Below are 15,736 nucleotides of genomic sequence, written 5' to 3'. Positions count from 1 at the left end.
GGTGGTGTGCACCTATAATTCCAACTACTCAGGAGGCTGAGGCATGAGAATTGCTTGAACCCAGGAGGTTGAGGTTGCAGTAAGTCGAGACTGCCACTGCACTCCAGCCTGGGCAACAGAGCGAGACTCTGTCTCAAAGAAAAAAAAAAAGAACAGAAAAGAAAAGTATGGTTTGATGGATTAACAAATTATTATACCTTGGAAAATTTTCAGTATCTTGAATCGGTTCTTCTCACTAGTACTTTGAAATTGAATAATGGAGCAAAAGAGCAATTAAAATTGTAAAATATTAATTAGTTGATTTGGGGTTTGTTGGTCTTTCAGCTTTGTCTTAAACTTTTAAATATATAAGAAGTTTAAGAAATTAGAGAATTGTCATTTTACCTCTGCTTTAAGATTGAGCATCAGCCTAAGGTTTCGTATACATTTGGAACGGATTACAATCCTGTTGGGATATAGAATGTCTTGTGTTTGGTTATTAGGATGCAAAAAGTGAACTTTTTTCAGGGTCAGACATGTATACAGATTATAAGACAGTGACTTAAGTGCTGTGTACCAGAAATAGTGAGAAAATGAACAATTTTGTCAGAGGTAAGGAATATTAGGAAAGGCTTAACCACTCTCCCAACCCCCCCGCCTTTTTTTTTCAGTGGAGTCTCGCTCTGTCGCCCAGACTGGAGTGCAGTGGCACCATCTTAGTTCACTGCAACCTCCACCTCCTGGGTTCAAGCGATCCTCCTGCCTCAGCCTCCTGAGTAGCTGGAATTACAGGTGTGCACCACCTCACCTGGCTAATTTCTTTATTTTTAGTAGAGACAGGGTTTCACCAGGTTGGCCAGGCTGGTCTTGAACTCCTGACCTCAGGTGATCCACCCGTCTCAGCCTCCCAAAGTGCTAGGATTTCAGGCGTGAGCCACCTCACCCAGCCCCCACTTTCTTTTAAAGTAAATATGAAACCTCAAGACCAGTAACATTGTTTACAGCTTCCAGGTTGATAAGAATTAATAGACTGAGGCCACCTCTAAGTAGTAGTTATGATTTTGGAAAATATTCACGTTTATTATTAGTTTAATGTTGTACAGTTTATTGCATGATTAATAAAGCAGACTATATAATCAATTGCCTGATCTAAGCAACCTTTAAAATTACAAGTATTGCAGTTCTGCAGAAAAGTTTACAAAAGTTTACAGTTTGATGAATTTCCTTGGTTTTTTTTGTTTTTTGTTTTTTGTTTTTGAGATGGAGTCTTGCTGTGTTGCCCAGGCTAGAGTGCAATGGTGTGATCCCAGCTCACTGCAACCTCCACCTCCCAGGTTCAGGCGATTCTCTTGCTTCAGCCTCTGGAGTAGCTGAAATTACAGGCACCTGCCACCATGCCTGGCTAAGTTTTTTTGATATTTTTAGTAGAGATGTGGTTTCATCATGTTGGCCAGGCTGGTTTCGAACTCCTGAGCTCAACTGATCCGCCTGCCTTGGCCTCCCAAAGTGTAAGGATTACAGGCGTGATCCACGGTGCCCAGCCCAGTTTGATGAATTTTCACAGAATTAACACACTTATGTAACCAAAACTCATATCAATAAATAAAATTTTACCCACATCTCAGAGCATTCTCCGTCATCATTCCTCCTGATTGCCACCTTCCCACCCAGAAGTAATTGCTATCCTGACTGCTAACACTATGGGTTTATTTTACCTATTTTTTTTTAACTTACATAAATGGAATCCTACAGGGCTGGGTGCGGTGGCTCATGCCTGTAATCCCATCACTTTGGGAAGCTGAAGCAGGCAGATCACCTGAGGCCAGGAGTTCGAGACCAGCCTGGCCAACATGACAAAACCCTTTCTCTACTAAAAAAAGTACATAAATTAACTGGGTGTGGTGCTGCGTGCCTGTGGTCCCAGCTACCTGGGAGGCTGAGGCAGGAGGGTGGCTTGAGCCTAGGAGGTAGAGGTTGCAGTGAGCTGAGATCGCACCACTGCGCTCCAGCCTGGCTGATAGAGCCAGACTTTGTCTCAAAAAAAAAGAAAAAGAAAACACAATAAATGGAATCCCACAATAAATATATTTGGATTTATTTTTATTTTTATTTTTTTAGAGATGAAATTTTGTGTTGCCCAGGCTGGAGTACAGTGGGGTCACCATTAGCTCGCTGTAACCTTGACCTCCCAGAATCAAGCAGTCCTTCCACGTCAGCCTCCCGAGTAGCTGGGACTATAGGTGTGCACTACCGCACCCAGCTAATTTTTGTATTTTTTTCTAGAGACGGAGTCTCGCCCTGTCGTCCAGGCTGGTCTCAATCTCCTGGGCTCAAGCAATCCTCGTACCTTGGCCTCCTGAATTTTTAAAATAAAGTAGCAGTCTGGAAAATGTTCACCTATAACCTGAAACCCTAATAGTATAAACTACGTTTACTTTTGCATGTTATCTTGCATTCATTTCTATATGAATGTTTCATGGTAAGGGTGTTCATTTTTTATACTTGTAGACGTGTTGTGCATGGAGTTTGCTATCTTAATATATTATAAGCATTTTCTATGTTGTATGGCCTTTATATTTATGAAAATTACAAAGAAATCTGAAAATACGAAGAAAAAAAAGTAGTCAATATTCTTAATGTTTATATAATGGATATATCATATCCTTGTTGCCCAGGCTGGTCTCGAACTCCTGACCTCAGGTGATCCACCTGCCTTGGCCACAAGCATGAGCCACCACGCCTGGCCTTCTACTAGCTTTTAATAGCCTAGTTGTTGTATGTTATGGAATACTGTCTCCTCTATTTCTGCTGAGTTCTCCTGGAGTGACATTTAATCAGGACTGTGTAATTTTTGTATTTCGTTGTTTGTATTCCTCACTAGAGTGTAATCTTCATGGTAGGATCTTTATTTTGTTCAACTTTTTATTTCCAGCAGTTTATAGTGCCTGCCATATAGTAGGCAGTGTTAGTAAAAATTTAAAGATTCAGTAAATGAAATAAAACAGTGTACATGGAAGTGCATCATAGCTCTTGACAGCTAAGAAGAATACACAAAAGACCTTGAGGTATTTAGCAAGAAGGAAAGCTCATTGAAAGCAAAAGCACATAAACCATGATGAAAAGACAAGCTTTCCCCAGAGCAAGTCTCAATCATTAATCAGAGAGTACCCAGTAATCAAAGCCTATAGAAATGATCAATCTTTGGCCAGCCATGGTGGCTCATGCCTGTAACCCCAGCACTTTGAGAGGCTGAGGTGAGTGAATCGCCTGAGGTCAGGCGTTCGAGACCAGCCTAGCCAACATGGCTAAACCCCACCTCTACTCAAAATACAAAAATTAGCCAGGCGTGGTGGCATGTGCCTGTAATCACAGCTACTCAGGAGGCAGAGGCAGGAGAATTTCTTGAACCCGGGAGGCAGAGGTTGCAGTGAGTCAAGATGGCGCCACTGCACTCCAGCCTGAGTGACAGAGCAAAACTCCATCTCAAAAAAAAAAAAGAAATGATCACATTAACAAAAGACCTTTGTCCAGTCAAGATGGCCGAATAGGAACAGCTCCAGTCTACAGTTCCCAGCATGAGCGATGCAGAAGACGGGTGATTTCTGCATATCCAACTGAGGTACCAGGTTCATCTCACTGGGGATTGTCAGACAGTGGGTGCAGGACAGTGGGTGCAGCGCACTGAGCGTGAGCTGAAGCAGGTTGAGGCATTGCCTCACCCGGGAAGCGCAGGGGGTCAGGGATTCCCTTTCCTAGCCAAGGAAAGGGGTGACAGATGGCACCTGGAAAATCGGGTCACTCCCAACCTAATACTGCGCTTTTCCGACAGTCTTAGCAAACGGCACACCAGGAGATTATATCCCGTGCCTGGCTCGGAGGGTCCTACACCCACGGAGCCTCGCTCATTGCTAGCACAGCAGTCTGAGATCAAACTGCAGGGCGGCAGCGAGGCTGGGGGGCATCCGCCATTGCCAAGGCTTGAGTAGGTAAACAAAGCGGCCGGGAAGCTCAAACTGGGTGGAGCCCACCGCAGCTCAAGGAGGCCTGCCTGCCTCTGTAGACTCCACCTCTGGGGGCAGGGCATAGCCAAACAAAAGGCAGCAGAAACCTCTGCAGACTTAAATGACCCTGTCTGACAGCCTTGAAGAGAGTAGTGGTTCTCCCAGCACACAGCTTGAGATCTGAGAACGGACAGACTGCCTCCTCAAGTGCGTCCCTGACCCCCGAGTAGCCTAACTGGGAGGCACCCCCCAGTAGGGGCAGACTGACACCTCACACGGCCAGGTACTCCTCTGAGACAAAACTTCCAAAGGAACAATCAGGCAGCAACATTTGCTGTTCACCAATATCTGCTGTTCTGCAGCCTCCACTGCTGATACCCAGGCAAACAGGGTCTGGAGGGGACCTCCAGCAAACTCCAACAGACCTGCAGCTGAGGGTCCTGACTGTTAGAAGGAAAACTAACAAACAGAAAGGACATCCATACCAAAACTCCATCTGTACATCACCATCATCAAAGACCAAAGGTAGATAAAACCACATAGATGGGGAAAAAACAGAACAGAAAAACTGAAAATTCTAAAAATCAGAGTGCCTCTCCTCTCCAAAGGAATGCAGCTCCTCACCAGCAAAGAAACAAAGCTGGACAGAGAATGACTTTGACGAGTTGAGAGAAGAAGGCTTCAGACGATCAAACTTCTCCGAGCTAAAGGAGGAAGTTCGAACCCATGGCAAAGAAGTTAAAAACCTTGAAAAAAGATTGGATGAATGGCCAACTAGAATAACCAATGCAGAGAAGTCCTTCAGGGACCTGATGGAGCGGAAAACCATGCATGAGAACTACGTGATGAATGCAGAAGCCTCAGTAGCCGACTCGATCAACTGGAAGAAAGGATATCAGTGATGGAAGATCAAATGAATGAAATGAAGCAAGAAGAGAAGTTTAGAGAAAAAAGAATAAAAAGAAACGAATAAAGCCTCCAAGAAATATGGGACTATGTGAAAAGACCAAATCTACGTCTGATTGGTGTACCTGAAAGTGACGGGGAGAATGGAACCAAGTTGGAAAACACTCTGCAGGATATTATCCAGGAGAACTTCCCCAATCTAGCAAGGCAGGCCAACATTCAGATTCAGGAAATACAGAGAACGCCATAAAGATACTCCTCGAGAAGAGCAACTCCAAGACACATAATTGTCAGATTCAACAAAGTTGAAATGAAGGAAAAAATGTTAAGGGCAGCCAGAGAGAAAGGTCGGGTTACCCACAAAGGGAAGCCCATCAGACTAACAGCGGATATCTTGGCAGAAACTCTACAAGCCAGAAGAGAGTGGGGGCCAAATTCATCATTCTTAAAGAAAAGAATTTTCAACCCAGAATTTCATATCCAGCCAAGCTAAGCTTCATAAATGAAGGAGAAATAAAATCCTTTACAGACAAGCAAATGCTGAGAGATTTTGTCACCACCAGGCCTGCCCTAAAAGAGCTCCTGAAGGAAGCACTAAACATGGAAAGGAACAACCAGTACCAGCCACTGCAAAAACATGCCAAATTGTAAAGACCATCGATGTTAGAAAGAAACTGCAGCAACTAACGAGCAAAATAACCAGCTAACATCATAATGACAGGATCAAATTCACACATAACAATATTAACCTTAAATGTAAATGGGCTAAATGCTCCAATTAAAAGACACAGACTGGCAAATTGGATAAAGAATCAAGACCCATCAGTGTGCTGTATTTAGGAGACCCATCTCATGTGCAGAGACACACATAGGCTCAAAATAAAAGGGATGGAGGAAGATCTACCAAGCAAATGGAAAACAAAAAAAGGCAGGGGTTGCAATCCTAGTCTCTGATAAAGCAGACTTTAAACCAAAAAAGATCAAAAGAGACAAAGAAGGCCATTACATAATGGTAAAGGGATCAATTCAACAAGAAGAGCTAACTATCCTAAATATATATGCACCCAATACAGGAGCACCCAAATTCATAAAGCAAGTCCTTAGAGACCTACAGAGAGACTTAGACTCCCACACAATAATAATGGGAGACTTTAACACTCCACTGTCAACATTAGACAGATCCACGAGACACAAAGTTAACAAGGATATCCAGGAATTGAACTCAGCTCTGCACCAAGCGGACCTAATAGACATCTACACAACTCTCCACCCCAAATCAACAGAATATACATTCTTTTCAGCACCACACAACACCTATTCCAAAATTGACCACATAGTTGGAAGTAAAGCACTCCTCAACAAACGTAAAAAATCAGAAATTATAATAAACTGTCTCTCAGACCACAGTGCAATCAAGCTAGAACTCAGGATTAAGAAACTCACTCAGAACCGCTCAACTACATGGAAACTGAACAACCTGCTCCTGAATGACTACTGGGTACATAACAAAATGAAGGCAGAAATAAAGATGTTCTTTGAAACTAACGAGAACAAAGACACAACATACCAGAATCTCTGGGACACATTGAAAGCAGTGTGTAGAGGGAAATTTATAGCACTAAATGCCCACAAGAGAAAGCAGGAAAGATCTCAAATTGACACCCTAACATCACAATTAAAAGAACTAGAGAAGCAAGAGCAAACACATTCAAAAGCTAGCAGAAGGCAAGAAATAACTAAGATCAGAGCAGAACTGAAGGAAATAGAGACACAAAAACCCTTCAAAAAATCAGTGAATCCAGGAGGTGGTTTTTGAAAAGATCAACAAAATGGATAGACCGCTAGCAAGACTAATAAAGAAGAAAAGAGAGAAGAATCATATAGACGCAATAAAAAATGATAAATGGGATATCACCACCGATCCCACAGAAATGCAAACTACCATCAGAGAATACTATAAACACCTCTATGCAAATAAACTAGAAAATCTAGAAGAAATTGATAAATTCCTGGACACATACACCCTCCCAAGACTAAACCAGGAAGAAGTTGAATCTCTGAATAGACCAATAACAGGCTCTGAAATTGAGGCAATAATTAATAGCTTACCAACCAAAAAGAGTCCAGGACCAGATGGATTCACAGCCATATTCTACCAGAGGTACAAGGAGGAGCTGGTACCATTCCTTCTGAAACTATTCCAATCAATAGAAAAAGAGGGAATCCTCCCTGACTCATTTTATGAGGCCAGCATCATCCTGATACCAAAGCCTGGCAGAGACACAACAAAAAAAAAAGAGAATTTTAGACCAAATATCCCTGATGAACATTGATGCAAAAATCCTCAATAAAATACTAGCAAAAAAATACTGGGGGAGGGATAGCATTAGGAGATACACCTAATGTTAAATGACGAGTTAATGGGTGCAGCACACCAACATGGGACATGTATACATATATAACAACCTGCACGGTGTGCACATGTACCCTAAAACTTAAAGTAAAATAAAATTAACAAAAAAGAAAGAAATGATCACTCTTTGCACAAACCTGCAGATAACTCAGAAAAAATTGCTGGAGAAGAGAGTTGGCTGAACAACTGAAAACATGATGAATGGGCATCATCCCTAACAAGAGGCTATTGAAGAAAGAATGCAAGATGGGGCACAGGCACATTGGTTCATGCATGTAATTCCAGCACTTTGGGAGGCCCAGGCTGGAGAACTGCTTGAGCCCAGGAGTTTGAGACCAGCCTGGGCAACATAGTGAGACCCTGTTTCTACAAAAAAATCAACAGAATGAAGCTGGCATGGTGGTATGCACCTATAGTCCTAGATACTCAGGAGGCTGAGGCAGGAGGATCTCTTGAGCCTGGGAGGTGGAGGTTGCAGTGAGTTGTGATTGTGCTGTTGCACTCCACCCTGGGTGACAGAGTGAGACCCTGTCTCAAATAAATAAATTAAATTAAAAATTTTTTAAAAGAATGCAAGATGGTAATGAAGGGATGACAAGTCAAATTTTAGAGCCAATTATAAATTCAGGCCTCATCTAAACACATATTTTTCCCTTTCCGCTTAATGATACCCACATGCGGTGGCATACAACATGTATGTACATATGCATAATTGATTTGGGAGTGTTTTACTGCTGTTAGTATTCACTAAACTGCAGGGTGAATCTGTGTCTCTTTTCTACTAGAACACATTCTATTTGCTTTAAAATTTGAATTTGCTTATTTTAATATTCAACCATGCCATCTGTTACCTATTTGTATGGGTAGTTGTATTTTGTATTTATGCAGCTCCTATTAAGCTGAATAAAAGTGTGGTCATGGCACATGTGAGATTTTTCTTTTTCTTTTTCTTTTTCTTTTTTTTTTTTTTTTTTTTTTTTTTGAGATGGAGTCTTGTTCTGTCACCCAGGCTGGAGTGCAGTAGTGCCATCTCGGCTCACTGCAACCTCTGCCTCCCGTGTTGAAGTGATTCTCCTGCCTCAGCCTCCCAAGTAGCTGCAATTACAGGCGCCTGCCACCACGCCCAGCTAATTTTTGTATTTTTAGTAGAAACGGGTTTTTGCCATGTTGGCCAGGCTGGTCTTGAACTCCTGACTTAAGGTGATCCACCTGCCTCTGCCTCCCAAAGTGCTGGGAGTACAGGCGTGAGCCACCACGCACGGCCAGGATTTTTCTTTTTCGTTAGAATAGGATAAAATTAGATAGGTTAGTAGTAATTTGTGCTTTAAAGGCTAATTATTGATGCACTTTTGGCATCTTGGCATGGGGAAAAATTAAAAAAGTATTATTGAAAATATGGAGATTTTTTTTTTTTTGACACACAGTCTAGTTCTGTCATGCAGGCTAGAGTGCAGTGGTATGATCACGGCTAACTGCAGCCTCAACCTCCCAGGCTCAAGTGATCCTCCTACCTCAGCCTCCCAAGTAGCTAGGACTACAGGTATGTGCCACCAGCCTGGCCAGTTTTTTGTATTTTTTGGTAGAGACAGGGTCTCACCATGTTGCCCAGGCTGGTTTTGAACTCCCAGACTTAAGCAATCTGCCCACCTCGGCCTCCCAAACTGTTAGGATTACAGGTGTGAACCGCTAAACTAGGCCAGGAGAAATTTTTCAGAAATTAATTTTCAAATAAAAAATAGTTACTGTTCTCCCTAAATGATATATATATTTCAAATGTGTTCTTTAGGGAGGTGGGGTGAAATATTCAAAATGGCTATTTAGGGCTAGGCGTGGTCGTTCACACCTGTAATCCCAGCACTTTGGGAGGCCGAGGCAGGTGGACTGCTTGAGGTCAAGAGTTCAAGACCAGCCTGTGCAACATGGCAAAACCCCATCTCTACAAAAAAAAAAAAAAAAAAATTACAGAATTTAGCTGGGCGTGGTGGTGAGCACCTATAGTTGCAGCTACTCAGGAGGCTGAGGTGGGAGGGTGGCTTGAGCCCGGGAGGTGGAGATTGTAGTGAGCTGAGATTGCGTCACTGCACTCCAGCCTGGGTGACAGAGCCAGACTCTCTCTCAAAAAAAAAAAAAAAAAAAAAAAAAAAGCTATTTAATATTTTTAAATGTTTGAGGTCAGGGCAATAACTGAATGTCCAGACAGGTTATTTCAAAGTACAATTTCGGGAAAGCTCATATTTCATCTGTAAGTTATGGTGGGACATTTGTTTAAAATACCAATTTTTCTTTGCACAAATGAGGTAATCTTCCGATTTTAGTTTTTTATATCTTCATAGTAAATAATTGTCATGCTGTATAGATACAAGATTCCTTATTTTGGTTTTTTATAATGAAGAGCTGAAGGTTTATATATTCATTTTAATTTTCTTCATGAGAAACTGGGAATAGTAAAATGTTATGTCTTTTGTGTCTGTGCGAATTTCTCCTTAAACAATTTTTCTTAGATGGTGGAGTTACCTTAGGAATGGTGCTTTTATGTGAAGCTGCAACCTCTGACATGGATATTGGAAAGCGAAAGAGTAAGTCACCTTACTCAAAATATAACAGTGCTGCCTGTAATATGGAAAAAGAGTGATCTCTTAATCACTTTTCCTCTTACTTATAGGATAAGTAAGTTATTTTACCCCTTTACTATTTTTTTCTTTAAATGTCATATCTGTTATTGAACTCCTTTACTATTATAAAATTAATATATGCTCATTATAGAAAATGTAAAAAAACAGGAGCATGAAACATTTATTCCACCACTGAAAAACTAATTATTTTTAAATTGTAATATATTTCTTTCCACTTATAAAAACATCTTAAAAACTGTATATATAAAATTTTGACACTTCACACCCCCTTTTTAAACTGGAGTTAAATAACTAATAACTTTTTCTATATACATAATTTTAAACTTATTCTCTGTTATTGTTTGTTTTCTTTAAGATAGGGTCTCACTCTGTCACTCAGGCTGGAGTGCAGTAGCATAATCATAGCTCACTGCAACCTCCGCCCCTAGGCTCAAGCTGTCCTCACACCTCAACTTCCCTAGTAGCTGAGACTACAGGCATGTACCACCATGCCCAGCTAATATTTTGTACTTTTTGTAGAGATGGGGTTTTGTCACTTTGCCCAGGCTGGCCTCAAACCCCTGGACTCAAGTGATCTTCCCACCTCAGCCTCCCAAAGTGTTGGGATTACAGGCGTGAGCTACCGTGCCTGGCTGACTTATACTCTATATTGTAATTTAACTATTCTGATTTTTTTCAATGTTTAGTTTTTTCCTAATTTCAACTATAATTATTCTTCAATAACTATCATGATATATTAAGCATCTATTTTTTTTTTTTTTTGAGATGGAGTTTTGCTCTTACTATCCAGGGTGGAGTGCAGTGGTGCGATCTCGGCTCACTGCATCCTCTGCCTCTCAGGTTCAAGTGATTCTCCTGCCTCAGCCTCCTGAGTAGCTGGGATTACAGGCGCCCACCACCACGCCCGGCTAGTTTTTGTTTTTTGGGGTTTTTTTTTCGTTTGTTTTTTTGTTTTTGTATTTTTAGTAGAGATGGGATTTCACCATGTTGGCCAGGCTGGTCTTGAACTCCTGACCTCAGGTGATCCACTCGCCTCGGCCTCCCGAAGTGCTGGGATTACAGGCATGAGCCACCACGCCCAGCCATCATTCTTATTTTATGTTGTTTCCTTAAGGTAGATTCCTAGAAGAATAACTGTGTGGTCCTCTGTCTGATTATTTTCAATTCTCTTGATGTTTTAATCATTACAGATTATTTTAGCAAGTTAAAATAATTTAGATTTCTACTACTGGTATTTAAGAATGTTTGTTTCTGCCGGGCGCAGTGGCTTATGCCTGTAATCCCGGCACTTTGGGAGACCGAGGCGGGTGGATAACTTGAGATCAGGAGTTCGAGGCCATCAAGCCTGATCAACATGGTGAAACCCCGTCTCTACTAAAAGTACAAAAATTTGGCCAGGCGCGGTGGCTCACACCTGTAATCCCAGCGCTTTGGGAGGCCAAGGCAGGTGGATCACAAGGTCAGGAGTTCGAGACCAGCCTGGCCAACATGGTGAAACCCCCGTCTCTACTAAAAATACAAAAATTAGCCGGGCATGGTGGCGTGCACGTGTAATCTCAGCTACTTAGGTGGCTGAGGCAGGAGAATTGCTTGAACCCAGGAGGTGGAGGTTGCAGTGAGCCGAGAACATGCCATTCTACTCCAGCCTGGGTGACAAAGCGAGACTCCATCTCAAAAATATATATATATATTAGCCAGGCGTTGTGGCGCATGCCTGTTATCCCAGCTACTTGAGAGGCTGAGGCAGGAGAATCGCTTGAACCTGGGAGGCAGAGGTTGTAGTGAGCTGAGATCGCGCCATTGCATTCCAGCCTGGGCAACAAGAGTGAAACTTCATCTTAAAGAAAAAAAAAAAAGAATGTTTGTCTCATTCGTTTTGTTGTTGTTGTTGTTGTTAAGATGGAGTCTCGCTTTGTCGCCCAGGCTGGAGTGCAGTGGCGCGATCTCAGCTCACTGCAAGCTCTGCCTCCCAGGTTCACGCCATTCTCCTGCCTCAGCCTCCCAAGTAGCTAAGACTACAGGCGCCCGCCACCATGCCCGACTAATTTATTTTTTGTATTTTTTTTTTTTTTTCTTCTCGCTCTGTCACCCAGGCTGGAGTGCAGTGGTGCAATCTCAGCTCACTGCAAGCTCTGCCTCCCGGGTTCACCCCATTCTCCTGCCTCAGCCTCCCAAGTAGCTAGGACTACAGGCACCCGCCACCATGCCCGGCTAATTTTTTTGTATTTTTAGTAGAGATGAGGTTTCACCGTGTTAGCCAGGATGGTCTCAATCTCCTGACCTTGTGATCCGCCCGCCTCGGCCTCCCAAAGTGCTGGGGTTACAGGCATGAGCCACCGCGCCCAGCCATTTCATTGTAATTTTATCAGCATTAATCTCATTAATATGTATCTGTTTTATAGATACATATATATTTGCCAATCAGATAAGGTGGAAATGTATTATTTTGTACTCCTTTTATTTTTATAAGGTCAAATATTTTCCTAAATGTTTATTAGTCATTTGTGTTTATGTTTTTCCTTCTATAAATTGTCCTTTTGTCTTTTGCCATTTATCTCTTAGAGTCTTAGCCCTTTTATTTGGTTTGCAAGGAATTTTTTTTTTTTTTTTTTTTTTTTTGAGACGGAGTCTTGCTCTGTCTCCCAGGCTGGAGTGCAGTGGTGCGATCTTGGCTTACTGCAACCTCCGCCTCCTGGGTTTAAGCAATTCTCCTGCCTCAGCCTCCCATGTAGCTGGGATTACAGGTGCACATCACCACGCCCAGCTAATTTTTGTATTTTTAGTAGAGATGGGATTTCACCATGTTGGCCAGGCTGGTCTCGAACTCCTGACCTCATGATGTGCCTGCCTCGGCCTCCTAAAGTGCTGGGATTACAGGCGTGAGCCACTGTTCCCAGCCAGACATTTTTTTTTTTTTTTTTTTAAGGCCAGGCCTTACTCTGTTGCCCAGGCTGGAGTGCAGTGCCGCGATAATGACTCACTGTAGCTTCGAACTCCTGGGCTCCAGCAATCCTACTGCCTCAGCTTCCCAGGTAGCTATGACCTCAGGCTCATGCCACCACTCCCAGTTAAATTTATTTTATTTTTTGTAGAGATGGGGTCTCACTTTGTTGCCCAGGCTGGTCTGTGTCTCCTGTGCTCAAGCAACCTTTCCCACTGTGGCCTCCCAAAGTGCTAAGATTACAGGCGTGAGCCACCATGCCCAGCCTGCATGAACTTTTTATATATTAGAATATTCACACATTGTTATCTGTTGCAGAGAGAATCTAACAATGTAATTTGGTTTTACTTTCATGAAATAAGTGTAAGTCAAGATTTTCCTTTTATGATTAAAAAGTTAAATGTCAACCAGGCATGGTGGCTCACACCTGTAAATCCCAGCATTTTGGGAAGCCGAGGCAGGTGGATCACCTGAGGTCAGGAGTTTGAGACCAGCCTGGCCAACATGGCGAAACCCCATCTCTAAAAAAGCAAAAATTAGCCAGGCATGGTGTCACGTGCCTGTAATCCCAGCTACTCGGGAGGTTGAGGCATGAGAATCACTTGAACCCAAGAGGCGGAAGTTGCAGTGAGCCGAGATCGTGCTACTGCACTCCAGCCTGGGTGATAGAGCGAGACTTCATCTCAAAAAAAATAAATAAATAAATAAGTTAAATGTCATCAAAATTACCCTACCTAAATAAAGTCTAATATTTACTTTAACTTCTAGAAAAAAGATAAAGATACTGAACTTCAAATTTGATAAATACTTGTTTTGCTCAATTAAAATAAATATTTTTTAGCTGCATATGGTGCAACGCACTTGTAGTCCCAGCTACTTGTGAGGCTGGGACAGGAGGATGGCTTGAGGCCAGGAGTTAGAGGCTGCAGTGAGCTATGATCACACCACTGCACTTCAGTCTGGGCAGCAGAGCGAGACTCAATCTCTAAAAAATGAATTTTTACATGTTAGAAAAATAATTAATGTATCAGTTTTTAAAATTTTTTTTAAAAAAATATGGAACACTTCACGAATTTGCGTGTCATCCTTGCACAGGGGCCATGCTAATCTTCTCTGTATGATTCCAGTTGTAGTATATATGCTGCCAAAGTAAGCATTTTACAGTTTTTAATCCAGTCAGTATATGTCCTTTCACTGCCTGGCTTTTTATGAGATCAGGCGCGTTCAGGGTGCTGTGGTTGTAGACTTTGCCTGACTGTTTAAAAATTGCCTATTTCGGTGTTTATTCTTGGGAAAAGGCCATCAAAGTACACTACTGACATGAACTTAAATTGTTAAACATTTTGGCAACATATACTGAAATAGTCACAATTTGATCTCCTAAGTTTCTTACCTAACAAAATGATCACAAATTAATAGATGTTTCTTTAGCATGTTCTGGGAACTGCTCTAAGCACTTTTAGATGTATGAAAAGAGGAGGATACAAATATATACAGAGTGATGCTGTATATATGTATATGCACATTTTCTTTTTCTTTTTTTTAAATTTGAGACAGGGTCTCACTCTGTTGCCCAGGCTGGAGTGCTGTGGAGAGATCATAACTCACTGCAGCCTTGACCTCCCTGGCTCAGGTGATTCTCCCACCTCAGCCTTCCTAGTAGGTGGGACTACAGGCATGCACCGCCACACCTTGGTAATTTTTTGTAGAGATGGGGCCTCGCTACATTGTCTAGGCTGGTCTTGAACTCCTGGGCTCAAGCAGTCCTTCTGCCTTGGCCTCCCCAAATGCTGTGATTTACAGGCATGAGCCGTCACACCCAGTCTGTGAGTACATTTTCTTAGAGAATAAAAGGCTAACTTGTCTACACTGAGCATGTGTTAATACTCAGAAAAAGCATTTTATTTTTAATTTTTGTGGGTACATAGTAGGTGTATATATTTATGGGATACGTGAGATGTTTTGATATATAGGCATGCAACGTGTAATAGTCACATCACGGAGACTGCAGTATCCATCCTTCAAGTATTTACCCTTTGTGTCATAAACAATCCAATTATAGTTTTTTAGTTATTTTAAAATGTACAATTAAATTATTATTGACTATAGTTATCCTGTTGTGCTATCAAATAGTAGGTCTTATTCTATTTTTTTTGTACCCATTAGCCATCCGTACCTCCCCCAGCATTCCCCAACTACCCTTCCCAGCCTCTGGTAACCATCCTTCTACTCTCTGTGTCCATGAGTTCAATTGTTTTCATTTTTTGATCCCACAAATAAGTGAGAACATGTGATTTTTTTTTTCTGTACCTGAATTATTTCACTTAATGATTTCCAAGGCCGGGCATGGTGGCTCACTCCTGTAATCCCAGCACTTTGGGAGACCAAGGTGGGCAGATTATTTGAGGTCAGAAGTTCTAGACTACCCTGGCCAACGTGGTAAAACCCCGTATCTACTAAAATACAAAAATTAGCTGGGCGTAGTGGTGCACACCTGTAATCCCAGCTACTCGGGAGGCTGAGGCAGGAGAATTGTTTGAACCTGGAAGGCAGAGGTTGAAGTGAGCCAAGCTGGCGCCACTGCACTCCAGCCTGGGTGACAGAGCGAGACTCCATCTCAATAATAATAATAATAATGATTTCCAGTTCCATGTTGTTGCAAGTGACAGGATCTTATTTTTTTAATGACTGAATAGTACTCCATTGTGTATATGTACCACGTTTTCTTTATCCATTCATCTGTTGATGGACATTTAGGTTGCTTCCAAATGTTGGCTATTGGAAACAGTGCTGCAGCAAACATGGGAGTACAGATATTTCTTTGGTATACTGATTTATTTTTCTGTGGGTATATACCCAAACA

At 42.0% G+C, this 15,736-nt stretch overlaps 1 protein-coding gene and 1 non-coding gene across 4 annotated transcripts in view; one reads left to right on the top strand and one right to left on the bottom strand.

Moving 5' to 3' along the window:
* The window catches only part of MAGT1 (magnesium transporter 1), a 72,424-nt gene that overhangs the window by 47,689 nt on the left and 8,999 nt on the right, over window positions 1–15,736 (top strand). For all 3 annotated transcript variants that reach the window (XM_054471873.2, XM_054471872.1, XM_063660203.1), the window contains one exon: window positions 9,801–9,875. In XM_054471873.2, the coding sequence (XP_054327848.1) occupies window positions 9,801–9,875 (75 nt within the window). The remainder of the gene's footprint in view (window positions 1–9,800; window positions 9,876–15,736) is intronic.
* Window positions 13,924–14,030, bottom strand: LOC129025476 (U6 spliceosomal RNA). The gene has a single exon (XR_008497232.1). It is a non-coding gene; the product is annotated as a U6 spliceosomal RNA (small nuclear RNA).

This window comes from Pongo pygmaeus, chromosome X (assembly GCF_028885625.2).
Source record: "Pongo pygmaeus isolate AG05252 chromosome X, NHGRI_mPonPyg2-v2.0_pri, whole genome shotgun sequence".
Lineage (NCBI taxonomy): Eukaryota > Metazoa > Chordata > Mammalia > Primates > Hominidae > Pongo > Pongo pygmaeus.
Note: the sequence above shows the minus strand (reverse complement) of the source record. Positions and strands in the feature narration are given on the sequence as shown.